Source organism: Eulemur rufifrons, chromosome 7 (assembly GCF_041146395.1).
Source record: "Eulemur rufifrons isolate Redbay chromosome 7, OSU_ERuf_1, whole genome shotgun sequence".
NCBI classification, from domain to species: domain Eukaryota; kingdom Metazoa; phylum Chordata; class Mammalia; order Primates; family Lemuridae; genus Eulemur; species Eulemur rufifrons.
Genome location: NC_090989.1, coordinates 66,730,481 through 66,752,128, shown reverse-complemented (window position 1 = coordinate 66,752,128; position 21,648 = coordinate 66,730,481). Strand labels below are relative to the sequence as shown.

At 45.9% G+C, this 21,648-nt stretch overlaps 1 protein-coding gene across 6 annotated transcripts in view; it reads right to left on the bottom strand.

Moving 5' to 3' along the window:
* The window catches only part of KALRN (kalirin RhoGEF kinase), a 639,384-nt gene that overhangs the window by 107,933 nt on the left and 509,803 nt on the right, over positions 1-21,648 (bottom strand). For 4 of the 6 annotated variants that reach the window (XM_069475134.1, XM_069475136.1, XM_069475135.1 and 1 more), the window contains exon 1: positions 9,022-9,226. The exons of the other annotated variants lie outside the window; for them this stretch is intronic. In XM_069475134.1, coding sequence (XP_069331235.1) covers positions 9,022-9,106 — 85 coding nt within the window. In that variant the 5' untranslated portion in view covers positions 9,107-9,226. Of the gene's footprint in view, positions 1-9,021; positions 9,227-21,648 lie in introns of those variants that run through there. 6 annotated transcript variants of the gene reach the window in all.

The window sequence follows — 21,648 nt, the reverse complement described above, 5'->3', positions numbered from 1 at the left end:
TTGTTCAATATGTTAAGCGAAAAAAGTCTGTAACATTTCTATATTCCTGAAGAAAAGATATACACAAGGAAAAAAAAAAGTAGACCAACAGGATAGATTCAATATGTTAATACTGGATACCTTCAGGTTATGGAATTTTATCTTTATCTGTACTTTTGAGCTTTTTCCCATTTACATATGATTTTTCTTGACGGAAAAAAAAAAAGTAAACAAGGTTCTCTTTCCCAGTTACAATAATCTAAAAATGTGCTATCTGCCAAGGTATGGACCTGCTCAGTGCCATCAGCTACACAGAAGGCTCCAGAGGGAGAAGATTCCTGACACCTCATAACTAAGAGAAAGAGGAGAGGGGTAGACCCCGTGGCGTACTGATCTCTTGAGGAAGATAGATAAAAGCAGGCAAATCCTGCACGCTACAGAAAGGAAAGGTGGCGAGTGGGGCTAGAGATATGTAGACCCCAGGACAAGAATCAGTCTGTTTATCAATACATAGTCTGATCCTGAAAAGATCTACTTCCTAACCCAGGACTCTTCCTCATAGCTTTCCACTGAGCTTTCAACCATTATATTTAACTAATACCTACGGTTGTCAAGTTCAAGTCTTGTCTGCAATGAAACACTTCATAGCCATCAAAAATACCCTGAAAATGCATCTACATGGAAAGATGTTCAGAAGATTAAGTGAAAGCAAGTTATAAAGCAGTAAATAAAATATGAAACCAATTAAATAAAAAGGGGTAAACATACAGAAAAGAATATAGTAAGTGGTTAAGTAGTGGTTGTCTCCAGGTGGTTAAAATTATGCTATTTTGGTCTTTTGGTTGGCCTAACTTTTGATTCTTTCTATAGTGAGCACAGTTAGCTTTAAGAGTAATGAGGAAAACAAAATAATTGCAAGGTAATCTTAAGTGAGAAGAAAGATGCAATGATCTCCCTTACTGGCCCCTCGGGCTGATGAGCTCATGGAAGACTAGAAAATTCCTGATTCCTAATTCCTACTCCCGCCCCTCTGCCCCACCCAGTGAAAGTGAATGGCAAAGGGGCCTCTACAACCTCTCAAAGCAAGAATTCCCCAAGGGAGCAGGAAGTCTTCCTGTGGAATGCTTTTGCTAGAGCTGGGGAAAGGGAGGAAGAAGGTGCGGGGAGGATGGAGAGAGGAAAGAGAGAGAGAAGAACAAACCAAAAGAGAAAATGAAAAGCCTGGGGGGAAATCTACCTTTTCCTGACCTTAGGTAGCAGCACTAAGTCAGTAGTTCTCAAACTTGAGCGTGCACCGGAACCACATGGAGAGCTTGTTCAAACAGACTGCTAGATACCACTGCCACCCACTTCCCCAGTTTCTGGGTCCGTGGGGCCTGAGAATCTGCATTTCTAACATGTTGCTGGGTGACTACATTTTGAGAACTTCTGCTCTAAGTCATTCTGTCAGTGGTAGAGAGAGAAGAGAAGGAACACTGCATTGGTGTGAGACTGATATGCAAGGTCTGTGGCACACACCGGGTGTTTGCAATTCTTTTTAACAGCTAGGCTTGGTTCCCCTTTGGATGGGGAAAGATAACACCCCTTTCTCCACAGGAACAATAGGAAGATGCTGATGGAGGGAGAGGAGAAGCTGAGAGTGTCCTGACAGCCTGTCACACATCAGATGCTGTAAGAGAAGAAATGCAGGCTCACAGCTAATCCTGCCCCAGGGAAGAGCAGATACCTGGCAACAGAAGAAATGTTTTAGGAGGTACTAGCAGCAGAAGGGGTTTCCCTTCCTTTCAATTTGACAGTTTCCTCACTGTCATCAGGAAGGCAAGAAGAATGTGGAACGACCTGTTTAGTACCTCTGCTCTTTGCTCTTTCACCTGGTGAAAGACACCTGGCAGCCTCCTACCTGCCTCACAGGTGTAACCAGGGCTCCCCTCCTTCCAGGAAGTATAACACAGAAGGCTCTGCCAACCTCAAAAGCAGCAAAAGGTGTGTTCCATTAGTCACTGAACAGTCCAAGCAGGGAGCCAGGCCACCCATGGACCTTATCTGCCAGGGATACAGAAGAGACTGGCCAAACCTCTGCCACGTCCAAAACCTCTGGGCCTGGAATAACAGACTGTAGGCAGCAAGTTGTGATTTTTGCTGAAGAACCAGCAAAGCCTCACACATAAAGGATGTGCAATAAGTGTTGGCTGAAGTGAACAGGAAAACGTTTCTAATTAGATTGTTAGCCAAAGTCAAGGGGCAGGCAAGAAAAAGTGATTTGCCTTTTCTTTTCATATAACATAGGCTCTCAGGATCTAAACTTCAGAAATGGTGTAGCTATTCTTCAACTCTTGTACCTTCTGTTGTCTCTCAGAGAAGGACAACTTGGGGGTGCTTAAGCTTCTTGCCAGTATTTTCTGTTGAATCTTCTTTTATGTAACACACAGTGATTATAATACTAGAAGTGTTATGTGGGTTTTTTATTGGCTTAATTAAATTTTATCAAAAAGGAAATTCCCGCCACACTTCTAGATCACAAGCTTTCTTTCTCCCTCAGTGGTAAGTCCACAGCACTGAGGCACAGTTGACAATTGTTTGAGCCAAGACCCTTAAATTGCGTAGGAACTCACATTTACAGTGATGCCACCTGGTGGATGCACACATTTTTAGCTGGGAGTCCCCTGAGGATAGGGTCTGTGTCTAGCATTACAGTTACTGTCATCCTTAATAGCTAACCTTTTTAAAGCACTTTCTATGCCTGCTGCTATGCTAAGCCCTTAACTAATCCTCACAACAGCTCAATGGGGTAAACACCATTATGATTTCCATCCACTTTCCCAGGTACTCTGCACATAAACATTTGTTAAATGAATTAAAACACTGTGTGTTACATAAATACCAGTGATGTTCAAAGATAGAATGACCTTGGAAGGGTACACTTCAAGAACAGGGACAAGGAAGAAAGGGAGCAAAGGGACCTTCTGAATTAAATTGAACCAGAGAGAAAAACACGAACAGATATTTACTGAGAACAATGTGTAAAAGCTGCTCTGGGAGAGAGAGATGTGATGATATCTGCCTTCTGTGGTCTTGGGACAGAAGAGTCCCTCAAAGCAGACCAGGCAGGTTCCAATCCCAAATGGCTCCAGGCAGTGCAGTCACCCCAAGAACAACAGATCATTCCACAGCCAACACCCAAGCTTCAGTTTGGGGACTGTCCCTACCCTTCTCAGTTGGGTCAGCCCTGTCTCTGTTCAGAGTAAGAGAATTACACGCCCAGGAATAATGGAGTCGAGGAAAGAGCACTGGAAAAGAATCCTAGCTCTGACCCTGCTACTAAATGGCTGGATCTCAGCTTCCTCCTGTATAAAAGAAGCTGTGACTAAATGGTCCCTGAGGTTCCTTCCAGTTCTAACTTTCCGGGACTTAGCCCCTTCTGCTTGAGAAGACACCCTTAAGTTTCAGACCCAAGATTTCCTAGGGCCTTCTCTCAGGAAAAGCCTGGAGTTAGGTCTGAAGAATAGGGCAGCACGTGCAGCCACTCACTGAAAGAGGAACAGCATTTCTAGAAGAAGATTTTTAGGGCAGAAGAGAACATTATCAAGATTCTCGAAAGGAATGTCATGAAATAGAGTGTCAGCAACACTACTCCACACTAAGCTATGCCCACAGGGTTGTACAGGCTCAGGAGTAAAATCTCCAACATTCACTTGTGTTCTTTTTTTTTTTTTTTTTTTTTGGAGACAGAGTCTCACTCTGTTGCCCAGGCTAGAGTGAGTGCCGTGGCGTCAGCCTAGCTCACAGCAACCTCAAACTCCTGAGCTCAAGCGATCCTCCTGCCTCAGCCTCCCGAGTAGCTGGGACTACAGGCATGCGCCACCATGCCCGGCTAATTTTTTCTATATATATATTTTTTAGCTGTCCATATAATTTCTTTCTATTTTTAGTAGAGATGGGGTCTCGCTCTTGCTCAGGCTGGTCTCGAACTCCTGAGCTCAAACGATCTGCCCACCTCGGCCTCCCAGAGTGCTAGGATTACAGGCGTGAGCCACCGCGCCCGGCCATCACTTGTGTTCTTTCACTTTTAAATTATTTAGCATTTTTAAAAAACAGATGTAGAGTCTGAACTTTTATATTTTTATCCCACGGGAGGACTTAAAAATCTACTACATGGTCCATGGAACTACTGGGGTGACGTGCCTACGGGATTACTATTTCAGTAGGTCAGAGAATCAGATATGGGAAGAGAAGCACAGAACCTGGGTTGAGAACAGCATGTACGTGTGGTGCTTCTCCCCAGACGAGAGTACATCCCTGGGAGGCAAAGAGAACTATGGATATATTGTAAAAACACAGACAGTTGGTCCCCCATGGAAAATACTGTTATTCGTGGGACGCAAACCAACAGATATGGAGGGCTGACTTTTTGTGTCCGTGGGTTCTGTAGGGCCAACGGTGGGACTTGTGCATCTGAGGAGTTTGGTATCCGAAGAGAGGGGAGGGCTGGACCAGTCCCCCATGGATGCTGAGGGATGACTGTACATGCTAAATGATCAATTCAGTTTTCAGCACAGTAAAGGCACTTCCTAGAAGATGAAGAAATAAAAGGATATGCGTCAAGGTCCCAAGGATTTTTGTCTCTTGGATAGTGAATTAAAGTAAACAATAGTGAATGTCACAATGGTTTCTCTTTGAGATGACCAACCCTTTCTAAAGGAACTTGGTGTTGTGGTTTCATACATTAAATTCAGTTTATAAAATGAACTATATTAATTTAAGAGCCAAGGAAGAGACAGTCACATCAAGTTAGAAGGTTTCTGGTTAGGGATTCTGGGAAAAGCTAGGAAAAAAAAAGAGAATTATAGATGAGGATGACTTTGGAAGCCCTGTGAACCCCCATAACCCTCTCTCACACCTCATGACATCAGAATCAAGCAGGAACCCAACTACCCATGTTGTGAAAGAACCATGGGAACTGATGCCAGCACCTCCCCAGTGACCTGATTTAGCCTGGGCAAGTCCCTGCCCCTTCCTCTCTTCACCTCTGAGATGTTTATGCTGCTGAACTATCTAAATGGGAAGGCGCCATGGCACATGGCCCGGGAATGCGAGGACATGGGTACAGCAATAAATAAGCACAGGTGAATCCCATGTACACTGCGGAGAAGCAGAGGAGGATGGTGATCAGGAAATTTCCAGACGCAACTTTTATCCACATACCCAAAGCTAATTAAAGTTGGCCAGAAAATTAAAGTCTTGGCTGCTACCTAGAAAGGTCAGAAAAAGCTCTCAACTCCTTGATGTAACAAGTCACAAATTCCAGTGCAACACATAAGTTAGCAGGTTCCAGGTGATTTGAAATTATTTTTGTCACTTTGAAACAAGCTGTTTTTTTTTTTTTTTTTTAACTTTGAGATAACTAAAGAAGTATCTAGAACTGACCCACTTTTTCAGGCTTAAAGGACAGTCTAACTAGTCAAAGCAACCGCCAAACCCTCCAGAGTGTGATCTCAATGATTTATCTCCCATTACACACAAGCATGCCATTATCTCACGTTTGGTTGCTTTTCACTTTCAAAAAGGCAGTTATAAATGTATTTGTCTTCTTTTTTCCTTCTCACCTGATCTCTGTTTCCTTCCACCCTTGGTTTTCTGTTTTCCTGCCCTTCAACACCAATTTTGAGGTAGGGAAGAAAGACCATCTTTCATAAAATCCGTTTACTGTACTCATACTCAATACAACCAAACGGTAGAAAGGGAAATCACAAGACAGTCACCTTCCTCACTCTTCTAAATCAAAAGATAAACTCAACCAAATTCATCCAAAGATCACACAGGTACTGTCATTAACACATTAACTGCCATGAGAGTTGTATTTAACTCACTTTAGTTTTGACCCCGGGGCCATGTGAAGCATATTTAAAATCTTACTTGTGGATGTTCTTATTGTTACAATTTTTTTTTTTTTTTTTTGAGACAGAGTCTCACTTTGTTGCCCAGGCTAGAGTGAGTGCCGTGGCGTCAGCCTAGCTCACAGCAACCTCAAACTCCTGGGCTCAAGCGATCCTCCTGCCTCAGCCTCCCGAGTAGCTGGGACTACAGGCATGCGCCACTATGCCCGGCTAATTTTTCTATACATATATTTTTAGTTGTCCATATAATTTCTTTCTATTTTTAGTAGAGACGGGGTCTCGCTCTTGCTCAGGCTGGTCTCGAACTCCTGACCTTGAGCGATCCACCCGCCTCGGCCTCCCAGAGTGCTAGGATTACAGGCGTGAGCCACCGCGCCCGGCCTTATTGTTACAATTAATGTTGACAATTTAATTCTAAAAACGTGGATTAAATGAATAGAAGTCAATAAATTTCATTTTTCTATTTATGTTTGCCTTTAAATTACACTCAAAGTTTTTATTCTGTTTTTGTAATAAAACACTTTGGCCCCAAGAGAAAGTTTCTGATTTTTTTTGTGTGGCATTCAATGTGTTAAATCCTTGTCACTACATCCTTGGCTATTACGCTAGTGATGACAATTACAACCACTTAGGATTCACCTGAGAAATTCCAGTATGGCTCCCTTAGCTTCAAGTCAAGAAGCCAGAACATTCCACGTCCTTTGTGTTCCTTTTCCTCAGACTTTAGCAGGAGGTATCCTTTCAATTCTGAATGACTGGAAGCCCAAGTCAAGGCCCCTTGACTTGGGAACCACAGCAGTGGGTTCTGACCCATTAGCTTCAGAGTGCAGCCACTCAAGCAGCAGGAGAGCCAAGTTCTCACAGCAGAAGGGATAGAGACAAACCTCCAGCCGTCCTTATTTAAAAGGTGGAGTGGGGAAGCTGCCTTTCCATTGCAATCTGTCTGTAAGACCAGAGAAACTGGTTCAACTGCAAAGGGAGGCAGACGGCCCCTTGCTGTGCACACCCTCAGCTCTAGTCAGCCTCAGACTGACCCCAAGCAATTGGGCAAGGCTCTTCCCAGGGAGTTTCAGGGCCCTGGGCCACCTACTCAAGGACAATACAGACCTTATCTTTTCAACCTGCTTCCGAATTCATGCCCACAGGCTGAGTGGAGACTCCAGTCTCTCTCTTCTGCTAGAGCTAGACCGAGGGAGCCCCAGGGCGGTGCCCAAGGCTGCAGGCACTACCACCCTGCCCAGCCACGCCCAGGAGTTCCCTGGGAGGATGGCTAACTCATCTCCCATTGGAGCCCCAGTTTTCCATCTTCACAAGTTTGAGAGTGAGGAATAAAGTAGGAGAAGGCCACGAGCACCCACCTTGTCACCCTTTTGAGTTGCTCTCATTGCTAGACCTTCTGTCTCCCTCAATCTTCCTCTGAGGGTGATGGTCTCCTCCAGCTCCAGTATCATCCACCTTGCATGCTCCCCTTCCTAGTCACAGAGCCCACAGCCACTGCTTTCCCAGTCCCCAGACAGGAGGTGGCCCAGCAGGACCCCAGGCTGGTCTCCACCCCTCCTCTGTGCTGCAGCAGGAGGGACTGTCAGGGCAGCTCTCAGCAAAGCTGAGTCCCCAGGAGAATTACCCTGTAGGGAGGCCGGGGCTGCCACACATCTGGACTCAAGGAGGCAGCTACAGGAGCTTCAGATAAGCCTGCCCACACCCCCACATTCCGCCTTTGACAGGAAACTAACTCCCAAGAAATCCTGCTGAGAAACCCTTCACCAAGAAAGCAGCAGCCTTCCAAGGGAACCCACCCACTCAGATTCCCTTTGGCCATTTCCTGCTTCCTCTCCTACTACCCTTTTCCTTCAGTTCCCAGTCTTGGTTTTGAGCGTTTCTGAACCAGGTTTAGAGGGTCCCTGGCCCCTGCAAATTCCTTCTCCCTCTGAATTCTGGCTTTTAGAGCCAGATGCCATAAGGTTCCAGGCTGCTCTAATTGAATGTAGAGACTGAGACAGTCTAATGCTGGGATCATGAACTTTAATGATTTGGGGAAAGGTCCTTCAGATTTAATTGGGTTTTGTAACCTTAAATCGGCTCAGGACAGAGAATTTGTCAGGGCTACATCTTGTGTATCACATAGAGGATGGTGAAGGGTGGCTTGGATGAAGTTTATTCGCCAGTAACGCAGCCAGAAAGTTCCATTAGGATTTTGCATAGATCAGAGACTGGGGCATTGAAAATGGGAGTGGAGGAGAGAGGCTCACTAGGCAAAACGTTTTAAAAGGGCAAATGCCAAGTAAGAGGCTATATTTGCACTTCTAGCCACACAAAAACAGTCTTTCTTCCCCTGCTCTCCTAGCTGAAGTGTTAAAGTGACATGAGCAGCGTTAGGAACATCTGCTAACTCTGTCTAGGAAGGACCTGATTTCTTTTTCAGGAGAGGCTACACAATCCACAACCCTCCCTCTGTGATCCTTCTCACCCTCCTGTTTTCCCCGCTGCTTTGGGGGAAATCAGTAGCTTCCTGCAAGTCTCCTCAACAACATTAAAATTAGCAGAATAATTAAATACAGTCCTAATTGGGCACGAAGAGAGTTCTTGGTTAATTAATGAGCCAAGTACGTCCCAGAGCTGCAAATCCATGCTGGCCTGTGAAAGCTCAGGCAGAGAAAAGTGCATTTGAGTCCCATAAGAAAACTGTCGCTTGGCAAAAATAGTTCCTGGTGTAGGGACAAGTGTCAAACACATTCCTATAGCTAGGAGTCATGTGTTAATCCTGCAGCTGAGATCCATATGTAAAAGAGAAGTGAAGTAAGGGTCCGCCACTATGCGGACACATGGGGACACAAGCAGTTCTGAGTCCTCCTCCCTAACCGCTGGCAGGCTGGCCCCCTGACATCCAAAGTCGCTGGTAAGTAACTGAGTTCCCAAACAGCAGCTGCGCTTCCAAGTCAGAACCTCACCCGGAGGGAGAGAGCGCGCGCACGATCTGCCTGGGAAACTGCGAGACGGGTCCGAGCAAACTCTCCCTCTGCCGCCCTCGTGTTCCCCACCTCCGCTTCCCCGACCCCGGCGGCCTCCCCCACCCGCCCCTCCCACCTTCCCTCGCTCTGCCCATCAGTCAGGCTAAAAGAAGGCACCAACGCCGCCGACGGCCACTCACCTTTGCACGGGAAGCAACAGCAGCACTTAGCAAAGAGCCACCCCAAAGAGGGACCTCGGGTGTAAGCCCGGTCGCCGCCCTTCATGCTGCCCCTTGGCCCCAGCGCTCCTGCATGGCACGGGGCGCCAGCCGGGGCTGAGAGCGCAACGGGGAGGAAACTTCAGCGCCGCCGCCCGGGAGTCAGTTCCCGCCCTCACTCGCTCTCTCCCTCCCTCCCCGCTGTCCTCTCCCTGCGCCGCAGCGGTGGCTCTGACTTACTGGAAGCCGGTGCCAACTTGGGAGAGGGGCGGGGCCCTGCGCAGAGGGAGGGGCTAAGGGGCGGAGTTCCAAGGTCCAGCTGTTAGTGGGAGACCTGGCCGGCCCTGGCTCGAGACTCACGCATCGCCGCCCGGGCTCTGGGCACCTGGCAAACGTGGGGGCGGTGGCCCGACACGGAGCCCCCGGCACAAAACAGGTACTTCTTACGTGCAACTTCCTCCCCTCAAAAGCCACCATAATCAGCTTTGGCTTAAAAAAGACAACCAGAAGAAGCCAAAGACGTGAGAGAGGAGCAGATTTAGAAGGTTCAAGACTCAGTAACGGATGGGCGCGGTGGCTCACGCCTGTAATCCTAGCACTTTGGGAGGCCGAGGCGGGAGGATCATTTGACCTCAGGAGTTGGAGACCAGCCTGAGCAAGAGCGAGACCCCGTCTCTACTAAAAATAGAAAAATTTAGCCGGGCATGGTGGCCCATGCCTGTAGTCCCAGCTACTCGGGAGGCTGAGGCAGGAGGATGGCTTGAACCCAGAAGTTTGAGGCTGCTGTGAGCTAGGCTGAGGCCAGAGCACAAAAACAAAAACCCTCCGTAAGATTTTTCTCCCTAACATGTTCTCCCTTTGCTTCCCCTCAGCCTCCTCTGTATTGAAAATACCTTCCCCCAACCCTTTTCTTTCCTTCGTTTAATGCTTATTACTAATGACAATAGTGCCTCACTTCTTTATCAGCTCACCAACTGCAGTGATGTTACAAAAGCACGCTGGTTTTGGAATTATAAAACCGAAGTTCTAAGCTCAGTTTTGCCACCTACTAGCTGTCTGACCGTAGGCAAATCATTCCACCTTTTTGATCTTTAGTTTCCCCGTTAAGAAACAACAACAACCAGAAGGAAAAAGAATTCTATGTTACACAATTGCTAGAATTCAGTTTTAAAAGATGTGTGGAAGTCCCTCTTACAGAGGTGATGTTTACTAGTTCCAGGTGAATGAATGGCTACAAAAAAACTGCAAACACCTTACTCACTGCAGTGGAAGACTTCCTTTCACCATGCCCCCTAAACATGCCCAGTGGATCAATCATTCCTTTACTTATACTTGTTCTATCCACTTCTTAAGTCTTTTTCATGTTTTAAGGCCAAGTTTACTTTCTACAACCCCTCTTGAAGCCCACTTGGACCACATCAGGGTGTCTCATTCCTTTGTGTCCAGCTTTAGGGCAAAGGGCCAGCTGGAAACACACACCACTCATAAAGAGGCCCATTCATCAGAGAAAAGGGAAGGTTGTGAGAGGAATGAAAAACAGAAGCTTGATCACCCCAGTAACCAATTCTCACCCAGAAGAAAGACAGTCAAGGGATAAGGCTTTTAGGAATTACCAGGATTTGGGGCTTCCATGCCCAGTTTGGATCATGCTTAGATTTGCACCTTATTTATCTATGTGCTGAGGCATCTGCCACATAGCTGGGACACAGTAGATGCTCAGTAAATGACAGGTGCACCACTTAATGAGTAACAATTTCTAACATGTATTGAGCATTTATATGCCAGGCAGGTTCCTCAGTATTCTTTATCTATTAGCTCATTTACACGCACACACACACACACACACACACATACACACCCCTTATAAAGTAGGGTCTTCTTTTACATATGAGGAAAGCAAAATAATAAACTTTGAGGCTTTAATGGTTAACTCTAAAACGCTTCACCGCATATGAAGAGCAGGACCTAAACTCAACATCTAGCCTCTAGTTCTACTACCACCATCTTCCTGATGACCTCTCCTGGTAAGAATTACATAAAACCTCTGTCAAGATGTGCCTCTGGTGCTCCTTCTAACACATACGAAAATGGAGAAATGAAAGTTCAAGTTGTCCTTGTAGCTCGCACCCAAGATTCCCGATTCACTGACTATCCTGACTATTGGTCAGTCTCATCTTGCCAGCTTGAATTACTGCAGGATCCTTAATCCTCACATACTTATCCTGGGTTCCAGTTCTCACCCATAACAACCAGTACTATTACTTAGTTCTCTCTTCCATATCACCAAAGACATTATCTATTTTGTTTCTCTTGCAAACCCAGACCACAAAATGTTCTTAAAAGTTAACTTTGTTTGCTTGTGATCCATAGCATGGGTGCTATGGTCCAAGAGTCAATATTTGGTTTACCACCCAATCCATCCCTTTTGGCACTTTAGAGAATTTTGATAAAAATTCAAAGATGTATCAAAATTGCTTGGTGAGTAACCAGTTCCTTTTTTACTTAAATCTTCCTTCTGGGCCTTTGTGTTCAGGTGATACTGGATCACTTTTTTGTCACAGTCCTCTGCAAGAGACTGATGGCATCACCTTGCAGAAACTGGCTTGAGTTAGATGTTTGCAGAAGACTCAGCTCTTCAGAAACCAGAGTACCAGTAGACCCTAAAGTAGTCCCGTATCTACAAAATGGATCCATTGGGCATGTTTCCACTGGTCCTTCTTATCCAGGATCTATCCTACTCTTAAAGGCATAAAACCATTAGGAACATCTTCCCATCTTGAGTTGACAGGGTCAAGACATTTGTGAACATCTTGGAGATTCATTCTGGAGTTAGACACCAGTAACCTATTGCCATTCTCACATGTCTTCCACAATGAGACTAGCCAATGTTTACAACCTGTCAAGGAAATCTTGACCACCAGTGGCACACTGACTGACTGTGAACTAATTCATTAATTCCCCAAATATTTACTGAGTGCCTACTACATGCCAGGCTCTGGTCTAGGCACTGGGTCTACATTAGTGAACAAAAACACTTTCAGTCCTTAGGAAACTAGCTACTAGGGCAGACTCACCATGAATGTGAAATAAAGGGGAACCAATGTCACATATTTGACCAAGTTTATGAGTTGAGGGATTTAAGAAAATGGATGCCTAGATCCTCTAGCCTGCATCTAGATGTCTTAAGTTAATGTTTTCAGGACAATTTAGAAGGGATGGTGAAGGACAATGGTTTTTAAACATTGGTGCTAATAACAATCAAGAGGGAAGCTTTTGAAAATTTTAGGCATTAGTATTTTTTTAGGCTCTCTAAGTGATTCCAGGGTGGAATCAAGTTTGAGACCATTGCTGCCTGAGTCTCCCTGCCCTCACACACACCCTGAGATCAGATCGACTTTGGGTGCAGCTGGGTGTCAGTTTTAAAAAGTTCACCAGGTGTTTGTAATACACAGCATAGTTTGAAAACCATTGGTGTGGTACAGTGGTTTTCAAAGTTGAGTATGCATCAGAATCACCTGGAGGTTATATTAAAACACACATTACTGGGGTCCACTCCCAGAGTTTCTGATTTAGTAGGTCTGGGTGTGGCCTGAGAATTTGCATTTGCATGGCTACAAGTTCTCAGGTGATGCTGAGGTTGTTGGTACTGGGACCAGACTTTGAGAGTCACTGGAGATTAAAATTTTTTCCTTACCTATTTGCCATCTGTGCCCTCTTTTTTTTTGTAATAGCACCCTGATTTTTCTTTGAGGAATCAGCCCTCTTCCATTCTCGGACCATGTATTTTGGATGTGGCTGACATACTCCCCTGCCCATCCCCACTCCAAGGATGAGCCCATGACCTGGGCTTGGCTAGTCCGTCACCGGGATTCGTTCAGATTTAGCACATGACCCAAGTTCCATGCAACGAGCATCGACCTTGAGACCTTAGCAAGAACTACTGGGAAAACAGCAGTCTCTTTCCACAAGGTTTCTAAGTGGGTGGAATGTTAGCCTAAAGCAGCTGGAGGCAATTTTGCCATAACCTCATAGGAAGAATCTGCCTGAGAATGAAGCTAACACAAAGGAAAGAGATGAGAGAGGTTTCTAATGAGATCATCTGAATAATTGCATATGCTTTTCCCCAAAGCCTCATTTATCCCTGCACTTTACTTGAGCCTCCCCCTGACCGCTGGTAATACATTCTTTTTGTGTAAGCCAGTTGAATGTCTACAATTTCAGGGTTTTCAAACACCTACCCATCACTCCCGAAGTTAAGACTAAAAACCCTTGAGCTCTAAGCATTATCTTTAGAGTGTTCTTGATTTCCAAACAGTTGGCTGAGTCTCATTCTCATTCTTGGTAGACTTTGTCTGCAGTGGTACCTGCAGCCTAAGCCCATTTTACATGAGTTAGGCTTTCCACCTACCTACGTGACCATTTTATATCTCATCCTTATTTTCCACAACAGTGAACTCCAATGAATTCCTGGTCTCATTCAGCCTGCAGACATAGTGGACCAGGTGTACCACGATGCCAAGCCTGGCATCAGGGACCAGTGTGACTGCCTCTCCTCCCAAGTTAGCCACAGCCTTTAGTAACACTGGCCCATGACCTCAAGCATCGCTCCTTTCCACCCAGACATGTCTAACTTTTCCTTTAGGCTTATTCTCTTCTGATTTACAGGAATAGAATTTTTCTAAATCACAACATTCCCCCACATTTCTTAGTGAAAGCCCAGGACAGAGACATGAGAAATAGCAACTGTGCCTGAACTCAGGCCTAGAAATTCACATGAGAACCTTCTTACTGTGACAAGTACTGAGGCCTTTTCTGGGACATCCCCCAGTGGGCCCAGTGAGGGCTGTAAACACAGTTCCTGAGAATGCGGAGGACAGGCCGGCTCTCCTCAGGCCACTCCAACCACTCCCCGCCTTTCCCTGGGTGGTGGGTGTCACCTCTGGCCCCCACCCCCACATGCTGAGTCATACATCTATAGGGTTTGAAAAGCTCTGCAGGGGATTTCAATATGCAGTCAGGGCTGAGAACCACTGACCCTGGGCTCCAGGCCACCTACACCCTGGGATGAGTTCCTGCTTGGTAGATAGCGTTTAGGAAACACCTGGACGTAAATGGTTTTACTTCTCAAACTCTGACAACTGGTCTTTGGACCCATTCTTCCACTGCCTGTTACATTCCCTGGTTGCTAACTGCATGTTCCTTAATTCTCATCTTCCTTGTACAGATTTCTGACCTATGAACTGCCTATTTGCTGATACCAGAATGGTTCATAATTTTCTCCAAATTACCCAGTCCTGGCTTCCATTTGTGGCTGTGGCTTAAAACTCTAAGATTCTTGCCAAGTACTGACCATTTATTCAAAAAATAAATGGTTTTTGATCATCTACTATATGCAAGTCACTAAGCTAACCTGTTTATGGGAATTTCTGTGGGAAATTTAAATTAAACAAGACATGCTCCCTGAGAAAAGACAAAGAAGAATGGGTGGATTCTAGAAGGGGAAGTTGGTTCAATTTTCTGTGGCAGAAAAAAGAAATTGGAGACAGACCAGGACTGGACTAAAGAAGCAATAGTAGGTATTTGTGAAAAAGAGGAACTAAGACAATAGTCATCAGTGACCAGAAACACTTGAGATTAGAGAAAGGAGGTGCAATATGTACATTGTGTCCATATTTAATTTGAACTCCAAATATTTTTTTTCAAAATTGCATAATGTCCATGTGGGTAACTATTCCCAGGTGGTATGTGTTATTTTATTAGTAATGTCTACAGAAAAAGCACAATTGCCAGCAATTTCTTCCCCTGCTTATCTGTTTGCTGTGGTGTAACCACACACCACTGCTGGCCCCATGGGTACCGCTATCCACCTGGTGACAGCTCCCAGACTCGAATGACTAAACTGTTGCTGAGCTCAGCCCATATGCTTTCAACTACTGCCCTCTGAAGGTGTTCCTCTGCACTGGCCCACCCGACACCTGTCCGCCTCTTTCTGGCTGTCTCACGTATCCTCACGAGAGCTAAGCGCAGCTCATCCCATTAGTCACCCTCTTTTTTGCAGGAAGGATCACTGATCACCCTCTGGTCTGAACCAGGTTCAAGGTAGCGGTGGGGGGGGGGGTCCAGGCCATATTGATGGAGACTGTGGGATTACACAGAGTACCTGGGTGTCCCCCCTGAATGGCCAACGTTCCTGATCTTCTGTGGGGACAGAGAGGAAGAGAGCTGCTGGCAACAAGCACAGGTTCCTGGAGCTCTGTGCTGAGCAGCCACCCGAGCTGGCCTGAGCTCAGGAGGAGATGAGCTATTTATCAAAGTGAAAGATGGCTGCAGCTGGAGTTGCTAAAAACAAACCACTCCAGGTTTTATCCACTTCCAAAAACATTTACCTCTAAGTGGGTCAAAGTGTTCCCAAAGTAGGGCAGTAAGAAGTGCCAGTCTATCGCTTTGACTGAGTTCCAGTTTAGGTAGGCTTATGATTGCTAAGTGTCCACTACAAGGGCTGGCATTTTAATTCCAACTGCCAATGCCACCTGCCCCCCCACCCCCCAGACGAAAGCAGCAGCTGCAGGAGGCTGCAGATTCACCCGGTGCAATGAAAGGTTTCTGATGCGTTAGCATGGAAAGTGCAGTTTGCCTCAGGTCAATTTATTGACTATTTCCAATGATAGGAAGGATATGGATCTGCCCATCCTTCAGCCATCCCAAATAAATGACAGGGGCTTAGCCCATATGTCCCCACAGAGACTTCCCCAGTCAGGACTCCGAGCATCAGAGCCTTATTCCCCATTCCCATCCTCAGGCCCTCCTGCCAGTTTCCTCTACAGTTCCTAGAAGACAGAGAACATGCTGAGCCTGGTCCTTCACTCTACAGGGGCCTTAATGATGGTCCTTCCTTCCTTTCTATTATATAAATATTTACTGAGAATGTCTTAAGTGCCAGACACTGTTCTAGATGCTCGAGTTATAGCAATGAACAAAATAGACAAAATCCCTGTATTTGTGGGGGGAATTTGCGGGGGAATATTGACAACTATGTCAGGTAGTGAAAAATGCAATGAAGGAATATAAAACAGTGAAGAGAGTACGCAGCGTGGTGGGAGAGGGCAGGAGTTGGGGAAGGCCTCTGTAGCCTGGTGATGTGCAAGCAGACAAGAAGGCAGTGTGGCAGCAGCCATCCAGGTCCCTGAGGAGCTGGAGTATGCGGGGTGTGGGCAGAGGAAACAAAAGGTCGAGCCCTGAGGTGAGAGCATGCATGGCTTGAATGGTGAATATCTCAGTCAGGCACGCTAGTCAGGAGAGTGGTGGACAGAATAATGTCCCCCCCCCCCCAAATGTCCACATCCTAATCTCCAAAACCTGTAAATATGTCGCCTTACACAGCAAAAGGGACTTTGCAGATGTGATTCAGTGAAGGACTTTGAGATAGGGAGGTTATCCTGGATTATTCTGGAGGGCACAATGCAATCATGGGTATCCTTAAAAGCAGAGAACTGGCCAGGTGTCGTGGCAACAGGCCTGTCGTCCCAGCTACTTGGGAAGCTGAGGCAGGAGGATCAATTGAACCCAGGAGTTTGAGTCTGGCCTGAGAAACATAGCAAGACCCCATCTCAGGCAAAAAAAGGCAGAGAGAACCTTTCCTGCTGTGGTCCAAGGGAGACATGACTACGGAAGAAGGAGCAGAGAGATGAAACATTGATGGCTGTGAACTTCGGTCCCCAACCCCCAGGCTGTGGACCGATACTGGTCAGGTCCGTGGCCTGTTAGGAACCAGGCTGCACAGCAGGAGGGGAACAGCAGGCGAGTGAGAGAAGCTTCACCTGTATTCACAGCCGCTCCCCATTGCTGGCATCACAGCCTGAGCTCCGCCTGTCAGATCGGTGGTGGGGGTGTTAGATTGTGTGTTATGGTGAGTTGTATAATTATTTCATTATATATTACAATGTAATAATAATAGAAATAAAGTGTACAATAAGCATAATGTGCTTGAATCATCCCGAAACCTTTCTGCCACCCCCTCACCCTGGTCCATGGAAAAATTGTCTTCCATGAAATCCGTCCCTGGTGGCAGAAAGGTTGGGGACTGCTGGCTGTGAAGACAGAGGAAGGGAACATGAGGCAAGGAAGGTGGGTGGCTTCTACAAGCTGCAAAGGCAAGATACAGCTTTTCCTCTAGGGACTCCAAAAGGAAGGCAGCCCTGCTTGCTGCCACTTTGATTTTAGCCCATCGAGACCTGGGTTAGATTTCCAACCTGCAAAACTGTAAGACAATACATTTGTGTTGTTTGAATATACCAAGTTCATGGTGATTTGTTACAGCAGCAACAGGAAATGAACACAGAGGAGATGAAGTCAGAGAATAGGCTCTGGGACAGGTCTTGTAGAGCCTCTTTACAATCACAGAAAGGACCTTGTTTTTATTAGAGGTGATGGGAGATATTGGAACTTTTTGAGCTATGAAGAGTCTTCAGCCCGGGCCTCCTCCCTGCAGCTGGGATGCAGCCATGGTAATTGTCTATGTGCCCAGCCTTGTACAAAGGTTGGCACCTGCACTTCCTGTGGCCTACAGGGCCATGTGGAAAGGAAGGCAAGTGGCCACAGTATCAGAATCAGAGGTTATGGCTGGGGCTGGTAGACATGGTAGGAAAACTAGACAACCCAGTCCTACCACAACGGCAAGGACAAAGAAAGGGGCAGGCTGTTCATTGACTGCCTAGAGGGCAGAGGGCTGGTAACAAGAATGGCAACCACTGTAAACCAAAAGACTTCTCATGCCTGTTTGTGGGGCTTGGGTTAAGGCTGCAGTTTCACTCCTGAACAGATCCCCAATGAGGAGTTGTTCTTAAGGAGTAAGTGACATAAGCAAAGTAGTCAGGACTACTTTCCTGCCCAGCAGCACCAGAATCCTGCTGCCGGGAGCTCCGAGAGCTGTGCCCTGCAAGGGCTGCTCCCTCCTCAATACCACTGCCCTCCTGCCACTGACCTTCCCTGAGCAGACAGCATGGGCACAAGCCCAGCAGTGCAGAGCACCGTCCCACCTTCTGTTCTCCCCAAGCCACGTTCAGTGCATGTCATTCCTGGGTGCCTGTGTTCTTTTGGGGGGAAAGTGGTTTCAGCTTAGCTAGCTCTAAGAGCTTCTCTTTGGGGAACATTCTGTTTGCTGGGGTGACCTCTATCACCTCCAACCAACTTCTCAGAAAGCACAGTCTGTGGCAGCCTTTCTTCTCTGGGATCAAATCCTGAGGCTCTCATTTTAGCTCTGAGCTCTGTCAGCTGGCTCATCAGGCTCCAAGGAACAAGGACCATATTCAAGACTCCCCCTCCTTCCCCTCTGGATAAGGGGCTTCATCATCACGTAGAGTTCGCAGATCTACAGTGAAAGCCAGCAGCCACAAATATATGCTGTTGAAATCGGCATTTGACATGAGCTAAGTCACAGCAAGCTGGCTACAAAAGGGGAAAATGCAGGATCTCCGCAGAGGGCCCCAGGGAGACAAGCTCTTTCCCTTGACAGCACAGGTCCTCTCCTGCTTCAGTTCTACTTGGAGGCAGCACGACACTGAGGTGTATTTAGAGAGAGATGTGGCCTGGCCTGACATGTTCTTATTTGAGGCTTTGATTCCAAGCCCTTTAATGTCCTAAATAATATCAGATGGATGGTAGTCACAGACGGGACATCTCACCCAGAACAAAGTAGGCCTGGGGCAGTTTCCACGAAACAACGCTTTGTTCTGCTCTTCTTTGAATTGAAGAGTGGCCCTCTCATAAACACCCCAACGCAGTCTCAGCACAGCTCCCGTTACATAGGTCACCCCATCTCCATGATGGAGTGATCCAAATGTCACCTTCAGGTACCAGAATTAATCACTGCAAGAGAATAGGTCATCGGGAGGTGCCAGAGGTGCAGGCTAGGGAAAAACTTGAATTTTCAGCTCAAATAGATATGATCTCAATCCTCCTGGTAGAAAGCACGAGAAAAGTGGAAGAGGGGAAAGCCGTTATTTCTTGGAAAACCATAAAGCCAGATGGAACGGCTGTTGGTGGACTGCGGAAAGGGCCCAGGGGAGGCCAGGAACGGAATCTGAGGGAAGGGGGGAGATGCAGACAGGAGATAGAGTTGGGGCCTCTGAAAAGTCTATGGAGGAAACTAGAAACAGAACCTTGGTCCCCTGAACAGCGCTGGAGGGGGTTCAGCCTGAAAGCACCCTAGACTCAGCCCTGTAGAGGTGTCAGAACTGGGACAAAGGCAGGCAGGAAATTAACATTACTTGGCACACCTGGGCTAGGAAGTCTACATCATGGGAGATAAGGGCTACTAATCCATTTTATAGACTGTTAAGTGTCTTGCTCAAGGTCACCAGCTAGTCAGTGGCAGAGCCAGGATGCAGACTCAGGTCTTCCACCCCAACACTTAGTCACTCCAGCACCTCCATCCTCTCCTCATGGCCTACTGCACATCACGGTGAAGCCTCAGGCCACTTCTGTTTTAGCCTAAACAATAAACCTGTGCACATAACAGTGACACTAACCTTTCAGTTTAACAAGCACTTTTACTTAACATTGTTACCCTTGAGCTTCCCAGCAACTCTGTGAGACAGACATTTTTATTGTCTTCCCTTTGCATAGATGTGGAAACTAAACCCAAGAAGATAAAGTGACTTTCCACTCAAAATCAGTGGCTTTTCATTCCACAACCTCTCCTCTCCCTGGTCCATCTGACTCTTTGAGAACCATACCTTCTCCTGTTTTGACAAAGATTTGCCAATATCCTTTATTGTTTTGTTTTGTTTTGTAGAGATGGGGTTTCCCTATGTTGTCCAGGATGATCTCAAACTCCTGGCCTCAAACAATCCTCCCACCTCAGCCTCCCAGAGTGCTGGGATTGCAGACATGAGCCATCACGCCTGGCCCCCAGTATCCTTTTAAGGACAAAAAAGTAGATTATATTAGGCTGAACCATTTGAAATTGCTGCTATCCAGCCATTATTTTACTACAAAAATGTAAATTTCATGTGGCCCAACCCAATAAATTGGACCTCAAAATGAAGATATTTATGCTATACTTGTATGCATTAAACATAGGATACTTAGGTTAATCCTCTATTTATTTTTCAGTTCCCTTTATTTATTTATTTAGAGACAGAGTCTCATTCTGTCACCCCAGGTAGAGTGCAGTGGCATCATGATAGTTCACTGCAACCTCCAATACTTGGGCTCCTGCCTCAGCCTTCCCTGTAGTTGGGACTACAGGTGTACACCATCATGCCCAGCTAATTTTTCTATTTGTAGTAGAGACTGTTGGAGGGGAAGGTCCTGCTCCTGCTCAGGCTGGTCTCTTGAACTTCTGGCCTCAAGCATTCCTCCTGCCTCGGCCTCCCAGAATGCTAGGATTATAGGTGTGAGCCACTGTGCTCCACTGGTTAATCACTTTAGATCACCAAAGGTACCTATCTGATGTGCAGAGAAAAAAGCAGACACTTTTTAGAAGTGAAACAGATCCTAGAGGTAATTCAGGAAGACATGCAGGAGAGGTAATAAAATGCTATTTTAGAACAGACAGCAGTATGAATGATTGTGGGGAATAACCAGTAAAGAAGAGGAGCCTGTAAAGAGCCTCAGAGTGGAAGGTCCTTGCCTCTAATTGCTGTGCCCAGAGAGGATGTTAGATCAGGTCTGTGAGTGAGAAACCAAGGGGTGCCTAATGTCCCAGGGTGAGGCTGGACTGGGGAAGTTCCTAAATCCAAGAATGTTTAAAAGGACTCTTAATCCACAATCACAAATAATCACTTTAAACAAGTTAGGATTGTTGAATTTAATTTAAAATGTTTTGTTCTGCTGCAAGCATTTAATAAAAGGACTTATGGAGAAATTATTAGGCTATTATAGTTTAGGAAAGTAGTGTCTTGTCTAACATTTTATATGCAAATCATATTACTTTGTTCTAGATAAAGATCAGAATGAGAGGGAGAATAAGAATTAGCACTGGTGGATTTAAATTGGGGGATTGTGGCTGGGGGAGAATAGGAGGAGGAATGGGCAGAAAGTATCTGGATTTCAGCACTTTGTAGGAGGAATTTTCTAGCCATTAGGATGGCCCTAAAATCCAACAGGCTTCCTCTAGAAGTAATAAGCTCCCAGTCCCTGGGAGCACTCAAGTAACACTCGGTTGACCACCTGTCAGGGACATGGTAAAAGGGTTACCTCTGTTAGGGAAGAGAATGAACCCAAACAACCTTCAGGTGCTTTTCAATTCTAAGATTCCAAGAGCCAAGAAAAGCCAATGTTCTGAAGTGAAATCACGTCTAACCAAGAACCAGGTTTATTCAATTATAAAAGAGATGGCTTCAAGTCTAGCTGTTTTATAATTCTGAAAAATGACTAGGAGCTCTTTTTAGAATCTCTATCAATACATCTCCATCTATCTTCAAGAAGTATCAGTACTCAAGTTATTTATAACATTTCTTATTCAAATGTATTATTTTTTGGTTTTAGTTATTCTTATCCAACAGTATTGTGATTTTTTTAAAAACATCGTACCATTATCTTTCATTGCATACTGGAATTCAGCTACATTATCATGAAATAAAATTTTGTGGGCTAGCGTGGAAACCT